General features: G+C 39.0%; 1 protein-coding gene and 1 pseudogene across 6 annotated transcripts in view; one reads left to right on the top strand and one right to left on the bottom strand.

Annotated features, from left to right (window-relative positions):
- CLHC1 (clathrin heavy chain linker domain containing 1) overlaps positions 1 to 19,249 on the bottom strand; it is a 71,104-nt gene that overhangs the window by 47,327 nt on the left and 4,528 nt on the right. For 2 of the 6 annotated variants that reach the window (XM_017542383.2, XM_037743405.1), the window contains exons 2-8: positions 15,487 to 15,745; positions 10,990 to 11,177; positions 6,264 to 6,397; positions 3,239 to 3,440; positions 3,003 to 3,115; positions 2,536 to 2,620; positions 382 to 488 (exon numbers count right to left, since the gene is read on the bottom strand). In XM_017542383.2, coding sequence (XP_017397872.1) covers positions 382 to 488; positions 2,536 to 2,620; positions 3,003 to 3,115; positions 3,239 to 3,440; positions 6,264 to 6,397; positions 10,990 to 11,177; positions 15,487 to 15,663 — 1,006 coding nt within the window. In that variant the 5' untranslated portion in view covers positions 15,664 to 15,745. Of the gene's footprint in view, positions 1 to 381; positions 489 to 2,535; positions 2,621 to 3,002; positions 3,116 to 3,238; positions 3,441 to 6,263; positions 6,398 to 10,989; positions 11,178 to 13,016; positions 14,193 to 15,486; positions 15,746 to 19,249 lie in introns of those variants that run through there. The other 4 variants (XM_037743406.1, XM_037743407.1, XM_037743408.1 and 1 more) reach the window with 3 other exon arrangements.
- LOC119473260 lies at positions 17,057 to 17,604 on the top strand (annotated as a pseudogene).

Raw genomic sequence — 19,249 nt, forward strand, 5'->3', positions numbered from 1 at the left:
AAAAAAAAAAAAAAAAAAAAATCTTACCAAATATTTTAATATGTACAATTTGTTGTATTATGACAATTTTACCACAAGAAAGCTGTGTTTTAAAGGAATGTGGAGCAAATTTGACAAAACACTAACATTTATTAAATCGTAAGAGTGAGTACATGGGTGTTAATGTTCCTCCATACTTTTCTATATACTTAAAATCGTTCATAATACAATTTAGGAAATTTAATCAAACCCCTTAGTATTACTGTTAAGCAAACTGAATAAATGGTAGAGATTGGGCTGGGGCCTAAATCTTTAGTCTCCCAGTTTAGTGCTTTTTCCATTCTATGACAGAAAAAGTAGTAAATGTGCATACATATATAAGGTTCAGAGAGAAATGCTTACCCTTAAATGTATTCACTGTACCAATGTTTTGAAGAATTCTTCTAGGACTGTTGGCTGCATAACTAGCTGCCTTTTCATATTCACCAAGTGAGATTAATTCATTAAATCTATAGCCATCACATTTTATAATGCATTATAATGACACAAAGAAAAAGAAAAGACAGGTTACAAATGTTTAATACAGACTAAATATAGTGGCATAACGATATGGAAAAACAAAAAGGAATTCTAATAAACTATAATTAGAATAATCCACTCTATAAGATGTTCTTTGAAATATTTCTCTAATATTCTGTTGGTTTTTTTTTTAAGTCTCAGAATAAAACTCTCAATTGCTAGCTGACTTTGAACATGATCCTATACTTTATTCCTATAGCACTTACAGTGAGCCATAGAGAATAAAACTTGAATTTATTATTAACTCAGATTTTTTCCCTTCATATCATCTCCACATGAAAAAGTACTGGTATCAGGGGAAAGAAGGGCAATCTGCTTAGAAACACTGCCTCGAGGAAATATTAATTGAACATAGAAGCTGCTCAATTGGAGAACAAGAGGTGTCCTTGGCATTCAGAAGCCTATGTTGTTCTGCCAGGCAATAGGCTCCCAATCAAAGATTAACACAAGAAGGGAAGATAATAGTTACAATAACTTAAGCCTCTACTCCTCTTCCTATGGCAAAAGATCTTCAAATCAGTCGTTACCTCACAATTAATAAAAATATGACAAACAGAAGTTACTTAGTGTTGCAAACAAATGTGGAACTCCAGGGGGAAAACCCACTAAAGCAATATGAAACAAAATACATAAAACTGTCTATTTCAACCAGGGTTTTTCTCTCATATCAAACTGTTAGACTTAGAGAAGCATTACAGTACAAGGAAATAACACAAGCTTTTCTGCCCTCTCCAAAATTATCTTTACCCCCCTCTTTTTACCATACCAACAACTGAAATAACAGCTAAAAACTGTTCAACATATAAGACCAGGAATATTACATATGTTCATCACAGATAAGCCTCATAGCCTATGAATTAACCTCTTAAAGAATAAGTCTTACTACATATTAAAAATGTTTAAAAATCTAAGGGCATGTTAAACACCAGGGGAACAGCTATGTGGGGAGAAAAGGAGGGAAAAGGGATTGAAGATAGGAGGGACGGTACACAGCGGGACGCCAACAAACTTCTACAAAAAGAGCTGAAGTAAATATGGCAATACGTTAATTTCCTGCAAAGCTGGTAAACAGTTGACACATGGGTGTTCATTTTGTTAGTGTTACTCTCTGTATTTTTATGTATACTTGAAATATTTGATAAAAAGTAAAACAAAGTATAAAAAAGAATATAGTCTCAGATCTCTTTAATCTTCTATTATATACCATACATAATAACTTAACTGTTAGGGAGAAATACGCCTTCTTAATAAGTCATGGGATAGAAATAATGAGAAAAAAAGGACTGAATTGGCTAGAATCATCTGAATCAGGAATACATTTTTTTTTTCCTCTCCAAATACGGTTTCAGCAAGGAAGACATTCTCAAAAACACTTTGTAACATCAGGTTGACAGCCAGGAAATGTAAGAAAAATACAGGTTGAGTTTCCCTTATTTGGGACCATAAGTGTTTTGGATTTCAGATTTTTTCATGTTTTAGAATATACACATATACATAATGAGGTATCTTGGGGATGGGACCCAAATCTAAACACAAAATTTATGGTTCATATACACCATATACACATAGCCTGAAGGTAATTTTATACAATATTTCTAATAAGTTTGTGCATGAAACAAAGTTTGTGTATACTGATTCATCAGAAAACAGAGGCATCAGTATCTCGTGTCAGTGCTCAAAATTTTTCAGATTTTGGAGCATTTCAGATCTCAAATTTTTGGATTAGGAATGCTTAACCTGTATAAATAGAACATATCAACATTATAATCCTCTTATCTCCTCTGAAAAATCTCCTAGATTCCCAATCTGATATTTTTTTCACAAAGAATCTATGAAAAAATATAATTCTAGTTTGTTTTCTAATTCATAAAGATAAGAAAGCTAGAGACTATGACTTATTTTGATGAGCCAAAATACAAAATAAACAGTAAATATGGTCACTTTAACACGGAAAATTAAAGCTTTAAAAATATTTGCCTTTCAATGTAGTGAAGCGTCATTTCAGCTTCTTTTGCCCTGTGTGGATCATCTTTCAGTAGTTCTTCAACAACGCCTTGGTCACCTGTAAATATTGGAAGTACCACTGAAAGATATTTAAGGTTACTTATCAATAGAAAATAACAAACATACATGTGTTTAATACCAACAACTTGTTGCTATGGTTCCTAACAGCATCAACCTCTTCCAAAACTTAGTGGCCTCCCTGTCCCTTCCCTCTTTATCTTGAGGTACATTTTCAGGCATTCTGTCTTTGGCTCACCAAGTCTATTCTTACTAACTACCTGTTAGCTGTTGAAGGAAGAAACCCATAGGGTAACAGAGAACTAGCTGAAGCATGTTTTTGCTTTCTTTAAATTCAGCCTAAGAAAACCCCATTCTAACTTTCTAGGGGAAAAAAAATGTCTTCCATTATCCATACTAACTTAAAACTATAGATAATCTACCTTGTAAACATTTAGTTTTCTGAATTTGCTCCACAAAATCTTGAAATGGGGTGCTCATGTCAGATTTTATCCATGAAGTAAGTGCCTGTGAAATTATCTGCAGTCTTTGATGACTATAAAGATAAAAAAAAAAAAAAAAAACAATAACATACTGAACCTAAAATCAAATGGTGGAATATTAGAATAAACACAAATAAAAGCTCCAAACTTTAAAAACATACAATCAACTTCCATACCTAAACTGTAATTTTTTGTTCAGATTTTCAGCTACATCTCGCCGTTTTACTAACACAATCATTTCTTCATCTAAATCAGCCTTCCTCTGAGCTGGTACATATTTTATCAACATAGTTTGTTTAATTTCTGCATATTTGTCTTCAAGATGTTTCATGTATTCAGTGAGAGCATCTAGATTGACGGATTCCTGGACAGTCATGCCTGTGGGAAAAGGGAAGAAATCAAGCAGTCTAAGCCGTGTGGGACTCCTGTGTTCAAAGAGCAAGTCTTAGCAAGATAGTTCACTGTGTTAAGAAACCATAGTATGTGCTTGTAGCTTAATGAACATACGTAAAATTAGCATAAACTTGTAAATGGCTAGCAGGTTGGTTGGTTGGTTGGTTGACTGATTGATTGACTGTATAGGGACAGGGTCTTGCTATGTTGCTCAGGCTAGTCTTAAACTCCTGGGCTCAAGCAATCTGCCCACTTCAGCCTACCAAAGTGCTGGGATTATAGGTGTGAGCCATTGTGCCAGGCCAGGCTAAAAGTTTATTTATTTATTTTTTTACTTTTTATTTTTTTTGAGTTGGCGTCTTGCTCTGTCTCCCAGGCTGGAGTGCAGTTGTGCAATCTCAGCTCACTTCAACCTCCACCTCCCAGGTTCAAGTGATTCTCCTGCCTCAGCCTCCCTAGTAGCTGGGACTACAGGCACCTGCCACCATGTCTGGCTAATTTTTGTATTTTTAATAGAGACTGAGTTTCACTATGTTGGCCAGGCTGGTCTCAAACTCCTGACCTCAGGTGATTCACCCACCTTGGCCTCCCAAAGTGTTGGGATTACAGACATGAGCCACCACACCTGGCCTCAGATTAGCTGTTTTAAAGATTGTCAATGAAGATTCAGTGAAGACTGTCTGAAAACACACAAACCTTAGCATCTCAAAACAATTTTTTTAGTGATTCATTAATACAGCCTGAAGACCCCTAAATATCACTATAACTCAATAACACCAAGACCTTCTGCCTAACAATTCAGGATTTGTCAACAGATTTCTCTCTAAACAAATCTCCCATTACTCTATTACAGCTAACCTCAGAGTAATCCGTTTATTACTTCCAACACAAAATGTAAATGCAATCTAAAGCTTCAGTCCTCTCTCACTGTCCCCTCTACTTATTATTCATAACTTTCTCCCTCTCTTCAAATGCCTTTAAAAAAAAAAAAAACATAGAGAGAGAGGCTCTTACAGTGTCTGTCCAGGTTGATCTCAAACTCCTGGGCTCAAGAGATCCTCTCAACTCAGCATCCCAAAGTGCTAGGATTACAGGTGTGAGCCACTGTGCCAAGCCCTAAACATCTTCCTTTCTCATTTGGGCCAATTGTTGACTTTAGGACATACCACAAAATACTCCTCCTCCAAAAACTTTCCTGGATTGATGCTACTTGATTTTAACCAGTCCCTTACCCTCAATCTTCTCAACACTGAGTCAATTTGTCAGTTATACTGTACTTATTAATATGTATCTTATTTGTCATTTGCTAGTCACTATTTTATATTTGAAAGTGAATCTAGGCCAGGCGCAGTGGCTCATGCCTGTAATCCCAGCACTTTGGAAGACCAAGGAGGGAGGATCCCAAGATCAGGAGTTTGAGACCAGCCTGGCCAATATGGTGAAACCCCGCCTCTACTAAAAATACAAAAATTAGCCAGGTATGGTGGTGGGCACCTGTAATCTCAGCTACTTGAGAGGCTGAGGCAGAAGAATTGCTTGAACCCAGGAGGCAGAGGTTGCAGTGAGCTGAGATCATGCCGTTGCACTCCAGCCTGGGTAAGAGAGCGAGACTCCGTCTCAAAAAAAAAAAAAAAAAAAAAAGAGAGAGAAAGAAAGTGAATCTAGTCCCTACTTTTATGAAACACAGATGATTATTCAACCACAGTTGAAATCCTCTAGCACAGCAAAGCTCATTACTTCAGAACACAGCTTCTTCCACTGAGACCAAATCTGGTTTCCCAAAATTTCTACCTATTAATCCTGCCTCAGAATAAACACTAGCCAAAATCTTTAAGAGTTTGGAATACTATTACCTATTCTCAAAGTCTTTCTTTTTCCCAGATGAATATTTGTAATTCCTCTATCCACTCATTGTAAAAATCTCTCACTATCCTAGATGAATTCCAGGACATACTACAACTTCTTAAAATGTGGTAACAGTATTATACTGAAGATGTGGAAGCAGAGAATGCTGACATCAACATGAATCAACAATATCCACCAGAACTTAATACACTACAGTTTTCCTTATAGTATACCAAGGGTTCTCAAACTTTAAAGAGCATCCAAAAAACCTGAAGCGGCCAGGCACAGTAGTTCACGCCTGTAATCCCAGCACTTTGGGAGGTTGAGGTGGGTGGATCGCTAGAGCCCAAGAAATTGAGACAAGTCTGGCCAACATGGCGAAACCCCTAAAAACACAAAAATTAGCTGGGTGTGGTGGCCCGTGCTTGTAATCCCAGCTACTTGGGAGGCCAAGGCATGAGAGTCATTCGAACCCTGGAGATGGAGGTTGCTGTGAGCAAAGATTGCGCCACCACACTCCACACTCCACACTCTAGTTTGGGTGACCGAGAGAGATTGGGTCTCAAAAAAAAGAAAAGAAAAGAAAAGAAAAGAAAAACCTTGAGGACTAGTTAAGACACTGCTGAACTTCACCCATCGAGTTTCTGACACAGTTAAGTCTCTGATCTGATGGGACCCATGAATTTGCATTTCTAAGACATCTTTAGGTGATGCTGACTTTGATATGGGAACCACATTTCAGGAGCCACTGCATTACACTTTATATAACCCAGCAGACTTAAACTCAGTCTTTAAGAGTTTGTTTTTCCATTCCCTTGAATCCACCTAGAGTCCTGACTAAAATTATGTGTATAACACACTTTCAAGATGCACACACATCAGATGCATATTTATACTAACGTATGGCTTAGGTAAAATTTGGAAATAGGATTTCTCTCAAATATTGTAAAGAAAATACAATACCTGGAATAGGCTTTGAAGGATCTTTGGAGAAAGGACAATATTTTGCTTCTTTCATGTCATACTCTGCCCTATGCTGCTTGATTTTATGTATTTGAGATTGAATCTTTGAGGAATTATTTTCAATAATCCTCATTCTAGAAAACAGAAAGCCTTCATTATGTCTTTCAACTAACTTGATTCTTGAACCACAAAATCTAAAGTAAAACAGGTTAAATCGTTACATTATTTTGAAGCATTATAGACTAAGTGCAATGCCCTGGAAAAGTTACCTAGCCTCACAAATGAGGAACAATTTTCTTTCTGAGCATCGATAAAATCTCATACTATGATTCTGAACCGTATTGGAAATTCACGCTAATCATAATATGACCACAAAATGCTATCTATCTATTCTCTTTAGTAGAAAATTACTTTTCTAATTTAAAAATTATTTTCATAAGTAATTATATTACTTTGCTGTGGCAATTGTAACAAATCACCACTACCTTGGTGACTTCAAACAACAGAATTGTATTCTCTTACAATTCTGGAAGGTAGAAATTCAAAACCAGTATCACTGGACCAAAATCAAAGTGTTGGCAGAGCCACGCCTCCTTCAGAATCTGTTCCTTGACTTTTCCAGCCTTGGGGCTGCAAGCATTCTGACTTCATCACTTCAGTCTGTGCCTTTATGGTCATACTGCCTTCTCCTCTTCAAGTAGCAAAGCTCCTGCTTCCCTCTTATTAGGACATTTATGATTGTATTTAGGGCTTACTTTTATAACCTCCCTATCTCAAAATCTTTTTAAAAATTAATTAATTAATTATTTAAAAGATGGGGCTTCACCATGTTGGCCAGGCTGGTCTTGAACTTACGACCAGGTGATCCACCCACCTTGGCCTCCCAAAGTGCTGGAATTACAGGCATGAGACACCATGCCCAGCCTCAAAATCTTTAATCACATCTACAAAGACCCTTTTTCCAAATAAGGTTAACATTTAGGGGTTCCAGGGATTAGAACCTGATGTCTTTGAGAATCGTTATTCAGTCCACTACAGTGACTCTGATCTTAGAGCTAAAGGAAAGACAGCATTATACTGAGATAAAACAAAGTTTATCCAGAAATGGAAATTTTAAAGACCAAAAGGTAGTATAAACTTCTCTTAAGCATTATTTGAAGTTTTCTTCCTAGTAATGTTGGCCCAAGGGAGAAATAACATATTAAAATACACACTTACAGAAAAATTATTGATGACATGTGTTAAAGTATGGTAAGGAAGACTTTTTACAGGAGGGGCCATGGTGATAGGTATAGGAACTACAACAATGGAGAATGATTGGACTCAGCCTGAATGCGACATGGGCGAGTATGAATTTATAGCTAAAGAGCAGGGTGGGGTCGGAGCATGACAAGTTACTAAAAGGAAACATCAGAATAGAGGAGATTCTGGATAAATTGACCTACCAGGATTCTTGCTGAAGGCAGGCCACAGTAACTAGACATCACCTGGAGGGTGGTTGGGGGAATCACGTATCAAGGATGGTGTGTTCTGACTAAACTTACTTCACAGGATTCTTGCTAAAACTGAATGGTGCAGAGATGAAAATGTGTAAGTCTGAAAGTCAGGCCTAGTTGAAAAGGGTTCAGGGGAGCCTGAGTAAAATTTGATCGGGAAGAGAATTTTTGTCAATATATAAATGTCACAGGGTTTTTGGCAAATTAAAAACAAGCTTGTCAGTAGATAACTGCTGGCTACTTCGGACTATTATATAGCGTTCTTGGCAACTATTGATGGCTCAGAGTAAAGAGCTTGCAGGATTTATGAAAGGACTGTGGAAATAAAATATTCACTGGCTTTATTCTAAATAAATTTGTGCTTATAAATGGAAGATATGATAAAAATAAGCAGACTTTCAAAAGAAACTGAAAGCAGATACTTGTACATGAATTTTCAGAGTGGCATTATTCACATAGCCAAAAATGGAAACAATCCCAAGTGTCCAAAAACAGATGAATGGATAAACGAAATATAGTATATACATACAATGGAGTATTATTCAGCCATAAAAAGGAAAGAAGTTGTAATACACGTTACCCCATGGATAAGAAGGTATCTAATTGTTGCTCTTTATGATCTCTATTTGTTGCTACTTTATGATCTCTATTTTTGACAACTTCACTAAAATGAACCTTGTTGAGTATTTCCTAGCATTTATCATGCTTGGGATTCTTTGGGTTTGTTGAATCTGTGAATTGGTGTTGTTCACCAGTTCCAGAAAACTCACAGCCATTATTTCTTCAAATATTATCTGTGTCCCATAGTCTCTTCATTGTAGAGCTGTGATTAGACATAATAATATGATCTTCTCACTGTGTCCTCTGTATCTTTTTATAATAGCTTTATTGAGATACAATTAACATACCTTGAGAATCATTCTTGTAAAGTGTATTAATTCAAGGAATTTTTTAGTATAGTTGTGCAACTACAACCACTAATTCCAGAACGTTTCATTGCCCCCAAAATAAACTGTGTACTCATCAGCAATCAGCTCAGTAAATGGCAATTTTCCTTGCAGTCCCAGGGGTGGAGCAGTTTACCCCTGGTTCACCCTATGATGGCATATATAGCCTTTTACCTTCCTAGCTTCACATGGTGAGTGTTTCCCAATAGACTATATCATGTGGAGTGATCCTGGGCTTTGCTTTTTATTCTGTATGCCATAGTAAAAACTGAAAATTATGGTCATTCGTTTTTTAAAAAATGTTCTCAGGGCCAGAGCAGTTTTAGTGCTCTGCTTATCTTTTGTCTTCTGTTAGATTTTGTCCTGATTTTGACTTTCTGATGCTTTTAGAAAGATTTTTTAAAAAATATATTATGTAGTATTTTTCCCCGATAGGAGGGTCTATCTCAACATCTAGTCAGCCATATTAACAGAAATGGAGGTCAAACTTTGCATAGTTTTCCAAGTGTTGACTTAAAATTATCTATAAAAATACTTTACTCATCATTTCCCAAATGTAACACTGAAAATAAAAGACTACTCAACAAGATTGAGCATCTTATCCTCTCCCAGTCGGTTACTTACCTTTGTGAATAACAGGATTAAGTGCTCTAATTCAGATAGTACTCATGAAATTGTACTATTAAATCTTCCATGGAGGAAATTACTTAGGGCAATTACCTGTATCCCTTATTTATTTTATTTTATTCCCTTTTTTTTTTCTTGAGACGGGGTCTCACTCTGTCACCCAGGCTGCAGTGCATTGGTTCAATCATGGCTCACTACAGTCCCCATCTCTCCGGCTCAAGCAATCCTCCCACCTCAGCCTCCCAAGCAACTTGGACCATAATCAGCTAATTTGTTTTTACCTTTTTTGTAAGGACAGGGCCTCACTATGTTGCCCAGCTTATCTCAAATTTATGGGCTCAAGAAATCCTCCCTTGGCATCTCAAAGTACTGGGATTACAGGTGTGAGTCATCCCACGAAGATCCTCATTTTATGATACAACAGTGTGCCTTCAAGTATACTAAGAGGGCCAGGCGTGGTGGCTCATGCCTGCAATCCCAGCACTTTGGGAGGCTGAGGCATGCAGATCACTTGACCTCACAAGTTGGAGACCAGCCTGGGCAACATGGCAAGACCCTATCTCTACAGAAAATACAAAAATTAGCCTGACATAGCAAAATTCCATCTCTACAAAAAATACAAAAATTAACCAGGCATGGTAGCTTGTGCCTGTAGTCTCAGCTACTTGGGAGGCTGAGACGGGAGGATCACTTGTGCCTGGGAGGCAGAGGTTGCAATGGGCCAAGATCAGGTTACTGAACTCCAGCCAGGGCAACAGAGCAAGACTCTGCTTCAAACAGACAAAAGGACTAAGACTATAGGTCGGGCACAGTGGCTCATTCCTGTAATCCCAGAACTTTGGGAGGCCGAGGCAGGCGGATCACAAGGTCAGGAGTCTGAGACCAACCTGGCCAACATGGTGAAACCCGGTCTCTACTAAAAATACAAAAAATTAGCCAGGCGTGACGGTGTGCACCTGCAATCCCAGCTACTCAGGAGGCTGAGGCAGGAGAATTGCTTGAACCCAGGAGGTGAAAGTTGTAGTGAGCAGAGATCGTGCCATTGCACTCCAGCCTCGGTGACAGGGTGAGACTCTGTCTCAAAAAAAAAAAAAAAGACTACAATTGCCCACTCTTGCCTTTTGGCTGGGCAGAGTGGTTCACACCTGTAATCCTAGTACTTTGGGAGGCCGAGGCAGGAGGATTGCTTGGACTCAGCAGTTTGAGACCAGCCTGGGCAACATAAGTGAGACCCCATCTCTATTTTTAATATTAAAAAAAAATTAGCCGGTCATGATGGCATGCACCTGTAGTCCCAGCTATTCAGGAGGCTGAGGCAGGACAATTGCTTGAGACCAGAAGGCAGAAGTTGCAGTGAGCCAAGATTTCGCCATTGCACTCCACCCTGGGCAACAAGAGTGAAACCTTGTCTCAAAAAAAAAAAAAATTATACTAAGAGGTACCATAAAAGTTCTCAAGCAAAAGTAATGTTTTTTAATTGAAATAAGTAAACAATACAGTAATTTCAAGTTACTAAGAGGAGGTAACATAAAAATATAGCATTTAAATAAAATGGAAATTCAGTAAGACTAAGAACCACTGGCTAGAATTACACTGGCTAGTTGCTATAACCAAGCTACAACTATAATCTTTTGGACTAGTTACTAAAATACTTACTTTGCTTCAAGTTGGATTGTTCTTTTCCTGTGATATACCAAAGCTGTAGGCTCTGCTGCCAAACTTTTAAGTTTTCCATGAAGACAGAATGCAGTTCTTTGGTTTTTCTTTATTGTCTCAATAAAGGCATCATATTCTTTTTTGATTGAAGTAAGAATGGATTTGTATGCAGTGGCATGCTCAATTACCTGAAATATTATTTTTTTGCCTATGGTATTGATTTTTTTTCTAGAAGACCATAGATTGAAAGTCTTACAAATAACATTACAGATTTTTTTTTTTTTTTAAGAGATGGGGTTTCACCATATTGGTCAGGCTGATCTCGAAGTCCTGACCTTGTGATCCACCCGCCTTGGCCTCCCAAAGTGCTGGGAGTACAGGCATGAGCCACCATGCCCAGCCATTACAGATTATTATTTTTTTAATGAAACATGATTAGCAATTAGAAATCTAAAAACTTTACAGCAAGCTCAAACATAATTGGACACTAAAGGCAAAATTTACTAAATATGTGCACTTTGTGGATGATTACAACAGATAATGCAGAGTTTAAATATTAGAGGGAAAAAAAAGACCAGATTTTTGTTCTACTTCGTATGAACACATACATAAGATTTCAGTTAAAAATAATATCAGTTCTAATTTTCCCAGTTCTGAATCTTTTAAATATAATTCTGTGTCTTCTCTTACTCCCTCCAAATCTAGTCTCTAACTTCATTTAAACCTTAAAATCCTGGATTCTCTTCACCTCCTTATTTTTCAAATGAATCAGCTCCTATTGACTCATCAATATTCTCAATATCTAATTGCATTTCTATTCCCAGGATTTCATGTGCAACCATAAAAAAATCCCTCATCACTCTACATTCATGGCGTCAAATGGTGTTTCAGCACAAAAAAACATCTCTGGAAAGATAACAGAAGAAAACAGATACAGTGGGTGCCTGTAGAGAAGGACAGGAGAAATAGAATCTGAGATGAGAAGGGCCAGACTTTCCATTATACAATCTCCTTTACTGGTTTATTTAGTCATTTATTTTTTGTTAATCTTATATATGCATTACCCATGTAAAAATAAGGAAATATTTTTAAATAAGTCAAAAAATAAAAACAGAAAAGTTATAAATAATGTGTGGTTTCCAAATTATGCACATAAAGATTTCAGAATGGATTGATGAATATGGAGAATAGACAAGATCAATCCCTAATTTTCTCTGAAAGCTGCAATTATGCTTTCTATTCCTGCTACATTTCTAGCCTCTGGTATCCTCCACTGGCTTTCTTTACCTAGGCAATATCTAGAAAAAGTATCTAGGAAGGCATCTGGTTGATCAACAAATGACATAAAAAGATTATTGATCTCCTGGCAAGTGCCAGGAGAGGATATTTGAGTTGGTGATCCTGGTGGTCTTTATGACATGACCATACTACCTATCCACCCAAATCAAGAAACTTTGACAAAATAGAGGTTATCAATCTGTGGCTTTTCCAATCTGTGGCCAGGAGCAACAGGGTACACTCCAACAATCTAAGACAACTCAGATACATTAATGAGTAGATAATAAATATGCAGTGGTATCACGATCAGCTCCAAAGTCTGTTTGCTAGAAGAAACAGATTTTAGAAGAGCACTCATGGGAACCTTTAAGAATGCACAGAAAACACGCTAAAGTAGAAGATGCAAACTGACACACCACAGGTTGAATAGAGCTGGCAATTTTGCTTAACCAACAAAATATTTTAAAATTTAGGAAACTTCATCCCAAAACCACATTTTCAGCTTCTCTTGAAAACTCTCTGAAAAATCTTCCAACATGGAACCCCTATTGCTTAATGGCAATAATAGCTGGAGCTTTCAATTAAGTTGGTTTTTCATTTTACCACAATCCCCACCATTCCTTATTCTCTAATAGCCAGCCCACTTAACTCTTTTATATTACCTTGCTGGCTTCTACAGGCATTTAAGTTTGAGACCACTGCATTAAGGTTGCTATAAAATCCAAGAAAATGACCATAGCTATACATACCAGGTACAGGGGTCTCAGGGAGAAGAGGAATGGTTTTCATTCCACCTCAGCTCCTGCATATGGATCTGAACTACCTGTGCAATATGCTATAGGAACACAAAACATCAGCTGCTTTACAGAGTCCAGCTACCTCCATATCTCTGCCCCCTTTTTCTTTTTTGGTACAGACAGAGTCTTGCTATGTTGCCCAGGCTGGTCTCAAACTCTTGGCCTCAAGCAATTCTCCTACCAAGCCTCCCAAAGTTCTGAGATTACGGGCATGAGCTACTGCAGTCAGCCCAATAAGTCATCCATTTCTAAAGAAGCTCATTCTTCGGAGCTTTGGTCTTCTTTGCTTACTAGGTTTTTGGCTCATCCTACAATCCACCCCCAACTCTTGTTATGAATCTCAAGACCTCCTTACTTTGATTCAGGTATGATTCTCCAGGTTAAACTCTCTCTCTTTGATTTTAAACACAATTTGGCATTTGTTCCCTGATTCCAAGTACCCAGAGATGCAAGCTGACACTTTTATCTTCTGCCCAACTAGTTCCTTCTAAGATCAAGAAGATTAAAGAAGATAGTCATTAACAGTTCATTAACAATGTGCTAAAATAATGTGGAAAGGAAAGAGGTAAATTATCTGTTATTAAGAAGCTAGGAGAAAAGCTTCTCAAAGTATCAAATGATTTCTATTTCTAGATCCCCTTTCAGTCCTGAAAAACAGAATTCTTTACAATGTAAAATTTACAATTATGCAATGTGCAAATAGCACAAATGGAAATTTTTTCTTCTCACCAGGAGAAAAGAAACATGGATTATAGATGTCAATATTATTTTCTATTTAACATTGTATGTTTTCTCTAGGAATTAAATTTACCAACAATACCTCCAAAATGACTTCACTATAACTACATTAATGTAAAGCAGACAGCTCTTCATGTAAGAAAAATACTGACAAGTGTTAGCACTTGAGCATGCAAAGATAAACATGTTACAGTTATGACTTTCCTTTGCTAATTTCACACAGGTAGAGTCACAGCATGACTCTTGATAGTTATAAAACCTATTCAATGCATTACCTTTATTTAAACATTCATTCATTCAATACATTCCTTAATAACTAAAACAAAAGCAGTATCATTGATCATAACAGCATATAAAATGAAGCTAATCTGTCAAAGTACCAATTCTAAAAGACAGATTTTCTGTATGATGTAAAAGGAAGGAAAGACTCTGCTTCTCTATTTTATACTCCTATGGATATGTATTAACTTTCCTTATTCTACTGGTAGGTATATATCATTACCTTATGCTCACTTTCCCTTAGCGTGAGGCATTAGGTTTTTATTTAGAGGAGAAATAAGGGTCATAGTGTGTAATGTTTAAAAATCAAACAAAAGACTGAGTTTCTATTTTGCCTGTGGCTGTTTTTCTCAGAGACTAACAGTTTACTGAAGTCTTAAGGTAAGTACTTCCTCTGACAAAAAGGAAAGATGCTGATTTCACTTATTTAAATGTCAGGGTATCTTCTAGGGATGGGGTGGGAAAAAAGAGTTGCATAAATAAATTAGGAGAGGTGGAAAAACTGCAATTGTTTAGAAGGATAATAGGTATTTCTAAAACCTTAAAAAGCAAAATCAAATATGTTCCACAAAGTCACAGCATTTTGTAAGCTGATCTCCATATTTCCAACATTAAGTCCAGTCTAATTCCTTATAAACCATAACTAGATAGTTCTAGATAGAGCTCCAATCTACAAGGAACCTCAATTTAATGTTAGATCAAATCTTAACCAATAATTTAATGATACCACAAGCTCAAAATAACAAGGAAGTACCATGTTCCTACTTGCAGCCCAAATCCTAATAAATCAGATACTCTGAGATGAAAAGGTCAAAATTATTATCAGAGGGTGCATACAGTCAGGTAGTTGATCAAAAACTGAGAGTCTGGGCTAGGCGCCGGTAGTTCGTGCCTGTAATCCCAGCACTTTGGGAGGCCAAGATAGAAGGATCACTTGAGGCCAGGAGTGCAAGACCAGCCTGAGCAACATAGAGATCTTCTCTCTACTGAAAGTTAACAAAATTCGTCAGGAGTGGTGACACAAGCCTGTAGTCCTAATACAGGAGGCTGAGGCAGGAGGATCACTTGAGCCCAGGCGTTTGAGGTTGCAATGAGCTATGAGTGTGCCACTATACTCCAGCCTGGGTGGTAGAGTGAAACTCTGTCTTTAAAAAATATATAAAGAAAACTTACAATCTGGTCTCAAGCTAAAATAATGAAACACTCATTCACAGTCAGGAAACACAAATCTAGAATTGTATTTTTCCCATTCATGCCTTTCTGAGAAATTAGATGAACTTCTCAAAATCGGCAAATGGAATGTGATCACTCAAACAGTGGTGACACTACGGCAGGAATGTTGGTTGTCAAGACTGATCATTGCTCTCTTCATGAAAACTTAATTGTCTTAAGAGCATTATGATACCTTGTCAAAAACATTTCGGTATATGATGTAATATTCATCAGCAGGTCCTTCCTCATTACAGCCCAGTCTTTCAGTTTCTGTGATTATGTATCTTTGCATACTTTCCAAAAATTCCTTGTCACTTCTGCAAATGATAGGTGGGAGAACTGCATGTTTTCTTATTTGATGGACTGACATAGGTGACAATCCGCACACTGGTTCACTGGAGAAAAGTTAAATATTGATCTGTTCTTGCAACAAAGTCAAATCTTTGATAAGTCTGAAAGAAAAAAAAGAGCAGCAATAAATATAATCATTTTTAATTAAGTCAAATGTTGATCTAAAATGTATATTTCAGAAAAAATTGCCCATCTGTTTCTGTGATAAATATGTCAACCTATGTATTAAAAGGTCTGTGCTATTTCACTGCCGCAACAGAAATACCAAACACCAGTCAACTAAGAGCTCTTCTCTTCCGAACTATGCACAACTCCTCATATGTATCGTATAACTGATGGTCTCTTACGCTAATTCACGCTTTCTAATAGAAGGTTTGGTATTTTATATTTATTTGTGTCATGTGGGAAAACTAGTTTGTAAGCCTCTTGACACAAACAAGGTCAAATACTTTACGACCCTGGCGCTTATCTGGCCTAGTTTCATCCAGCACACAATAGCTATAAAAAATAAACTTTATTATAATTCTCATCTTTAATATTAAAGTACCAAGCAAAAAGAGGTAAGGAGTTCTGCTAAAATTCGTCCCTCAATGATGTCAAAAATAACAGTATTTTTCAGAGAACAGTTTTCAAGCAGCTGTGTTACACTACTTTCAGTAAAGAATCACGAACCGCTGGAAGGGCGAGCGCGCTGTGGGCTGGCCCTGCGCCACCTCGAGGCGCCTCTCGCTCGCTCGCCGGGACTGAGATCCACGCCAGTGCTCTCGGCTTTGGGGACGCAACGGAGGAGCGGGTGGTCGCCCTTGCGGACGGTCCTCCCTGACCTCGCGCGGCGCTAGGGCGAGAAAGGGAGCGCCGAGGCTCGCGGGGACCACCAGCTCCTCGAACCCACTTAACCGCCCCTGCTGACAGGGCGCCGCCCCTCGGCGGCAGAAGAAAAGCGGGATCAGGTTCACGCACTTTTTTTTTTGAGACAGAGTATCGCTCTGTCACTCAGGCGGTATTGCAGTGGCGCAATCTCTGTCTCCCCAGTTCAAGCCATTCTCCTGCCTCAGCCTCCGAAGTAGCTGGCACTACAGGCGCACGCCACCACGCCCGGCTAATTTTTTATATTTTAGTGGAGACGAAGATTTCACCATGTTGCCCAGGCTGGTCTCGAACTCCTAAGCTCAGGCAATCTGCCCGCCTCTGCCTCCCAAACACCTGCTGGGATTACAGGCGTAAGTCACCTGGCCGATCCTAACCGTTAGTCATTGGTAACCCACACTTCCTGGAGTTGCATCTGGGGTCAGCCAGCAGCGAAGCCCTTGGCATATGCCCTTACACACCACCTCAGTTCAGGCGACAAGAGGTCACAGCCGGGGGCCAGCTGATAACGGTGCACTTAATTCCATAGTCAAAGAAGGAACTGGATGGCGTCCCATGCAGAGTGGCATCCTCTGGGAGTGTCTGAGTGTGAACTCTGCCTTGACAGCTCTGCACAGCTAAGGGGGGCAGAAGCCCCCAGACACCCAGTCGATGGTCCTCCTGAAGGAAAGCTATGTCATGAAGGATCCCTGCACCTCCGACAAGGAGATCCCTGGGATTCTAGGCTCACACCGCAGTTTCTCCAGCAGGCTGCATGGCCAGTGTACTCAGAGTGAAGTCCCAGATCATCTGCCGCAGGGTCATGTGCACACAGGGGAGCTGTATCAACAGCCAGAGGGACCAGATGGGCCAGGACAGGAGGAGCCTCCGCAGGGTGGTGTAGGGACTATTTGAGGCACATGGAGGAGCTCTTGGTCCAGGAGAAGCTGGGAAAGGAAGACTGGAAAGGAGTGCGGTTTATTCTACTCCAAGAGAGTCTGCCTCCCTTGTGTCCAGGAGAACATTAGTGCTTTTCCTCCAGGAATTCGGCAAGACTTGAAGAAAAGGAAAGCTCTGCCAGAGGCCCCCCAGCCAGCTGGGTTCTTGGACGTGAGTGCAGCCAGGGCTGGGTCATTGGGCAGCATCCTGCACAGAGCTCCTAGGCCAGCCTGCACCGGGGATGCTGCTAAGCTGGGAGCTGCCATGCCAGCCTTGTTTGTAGACCATTGGGAGCAGCACTGCAGCTCAGGGGAGATGGAGCCCAGCTTGGAGCAGCCACAGGCCCAGGGAGCTATGCCAAGAAGGTAGTCCAAAGGCAGATGCCAGGCCAGACACAGCCAGGGACCTGGCCAGTCACCCCTGCATTCCCCTCAGGGCCGAGGCATGAGTGAGTGCTACTCAGATGTGACTGAGAGGGATGACCTCCCTCAGTGGGGCAGCTCCTAAGAGGCCACCAGCAGGTGCATGTAGGGGAAGACGTCATGTTGTGTTGAGGCCACGGAGCACCATAGGTGGCTGCAATGGTCTCTCTGTAAGGAAACTCACTGACAGCAACTGACTGTTGGATAACATTGCCTGCATTCACATTAAAGCCATATATAACACCTGGCAAACAGAAATATGATCAATAAAGTAGCACAAATATTACAGTATAATCATTTATTTGTCTTCTTTATTCAGCATTCTATAGGACTTTATTCATATCAGAATCCACTGCCATGGCTCACATCCAGCTTACATAAGTAGCATTTTACTAGAGCTTTTGTTTTTATTTATAGCACATTTTCTTTATATTTCTATAACTAAAGGCTTTTCAATGGCACTCATAATCTCTGTGTTTCATCCCATCTGCTTTCTACCACTACTTGCTGGTATGATGAGTGTGTTATACTTCCTCTGTGAAGGTGGTCTTTATAGGCATATTAACACATTTAAACCAAAATGAAATCAAGAATATAACCAAAGAAAATTAATGGATAGCCACCAAAAGACATGTAAAGGTTTATTCATAATATCTAAAACTTAAAAAAAATAAAGAACCAAATGTTCAGCAAGAGTAGAATGGATTAATTCATGTAAAGAAATACTATATAAATGGTTCACAATAGAAAGAGCAAACCATGGCCGGGTGCAGTGGCTCATGCCATGTTGGCCAGGCTAGTCTTGAACTCCTGACCTCAAGTGATCTGCCCGCCTTGGCCTCCCAAAGTGCTGGGATTACAGAGCTTGGCTCACTGCAACCTTCGCTTCCTGAATTCAAGCAATTCTCCTGCCTTAGCCTCCCAAGGAGCTGGAACTAGAGGCGTGGGCCACCACATCTGGCTAATTTTTTATAATTTTAGTAGAGATGGGGTTTCACCATGTTGGCCAGGCTGGTCTCAAACTCCTGGCCTCAAGTGCTCAGCCCACTTTGGCCTCCCAAAGTGCTGAAACTACTGGCATGAGCCACTGCACTCGGCTGCTATTTTCACTATTACAAACAATGCCATGATAAATAAATGTCTAAATCAATTGTATCATGTTCTGGCAATATAACTGATATCTAGTTATCTGAAATAACATATGTAGCCTAAAAATACTGCCCATAGCCATATACTAGAAGAGGAGACACCAAAATAATTCTGAAGTTTAAAAGACCAGATTTATCTTCATGTTGATAAACTGGAGTCAATTTATAAATTAATATAAAGTAGTTCCAGCAGGGGAATAACCCATAAATGAATCAAGTTTTCCTAAATGAGAAATAATTTTTTTTTTAA

This window comes from Cebus imitator, unplaced genomic scaffold (genome assembly GCF_001604975.1).
Source record: "Cebus imitator isolate Cc_AM_T3 unplaced genomic scaffold, Cebus_imitator-1.0 Scaffold143, whole genome shotgun sequence".
NCBI classification, from domain to species: domain Eukaryota; kingdom Metazoa; phylum Chordata; class Mammalia; order Primates; family Cebidae; genus Cebus; species Cebus imitator.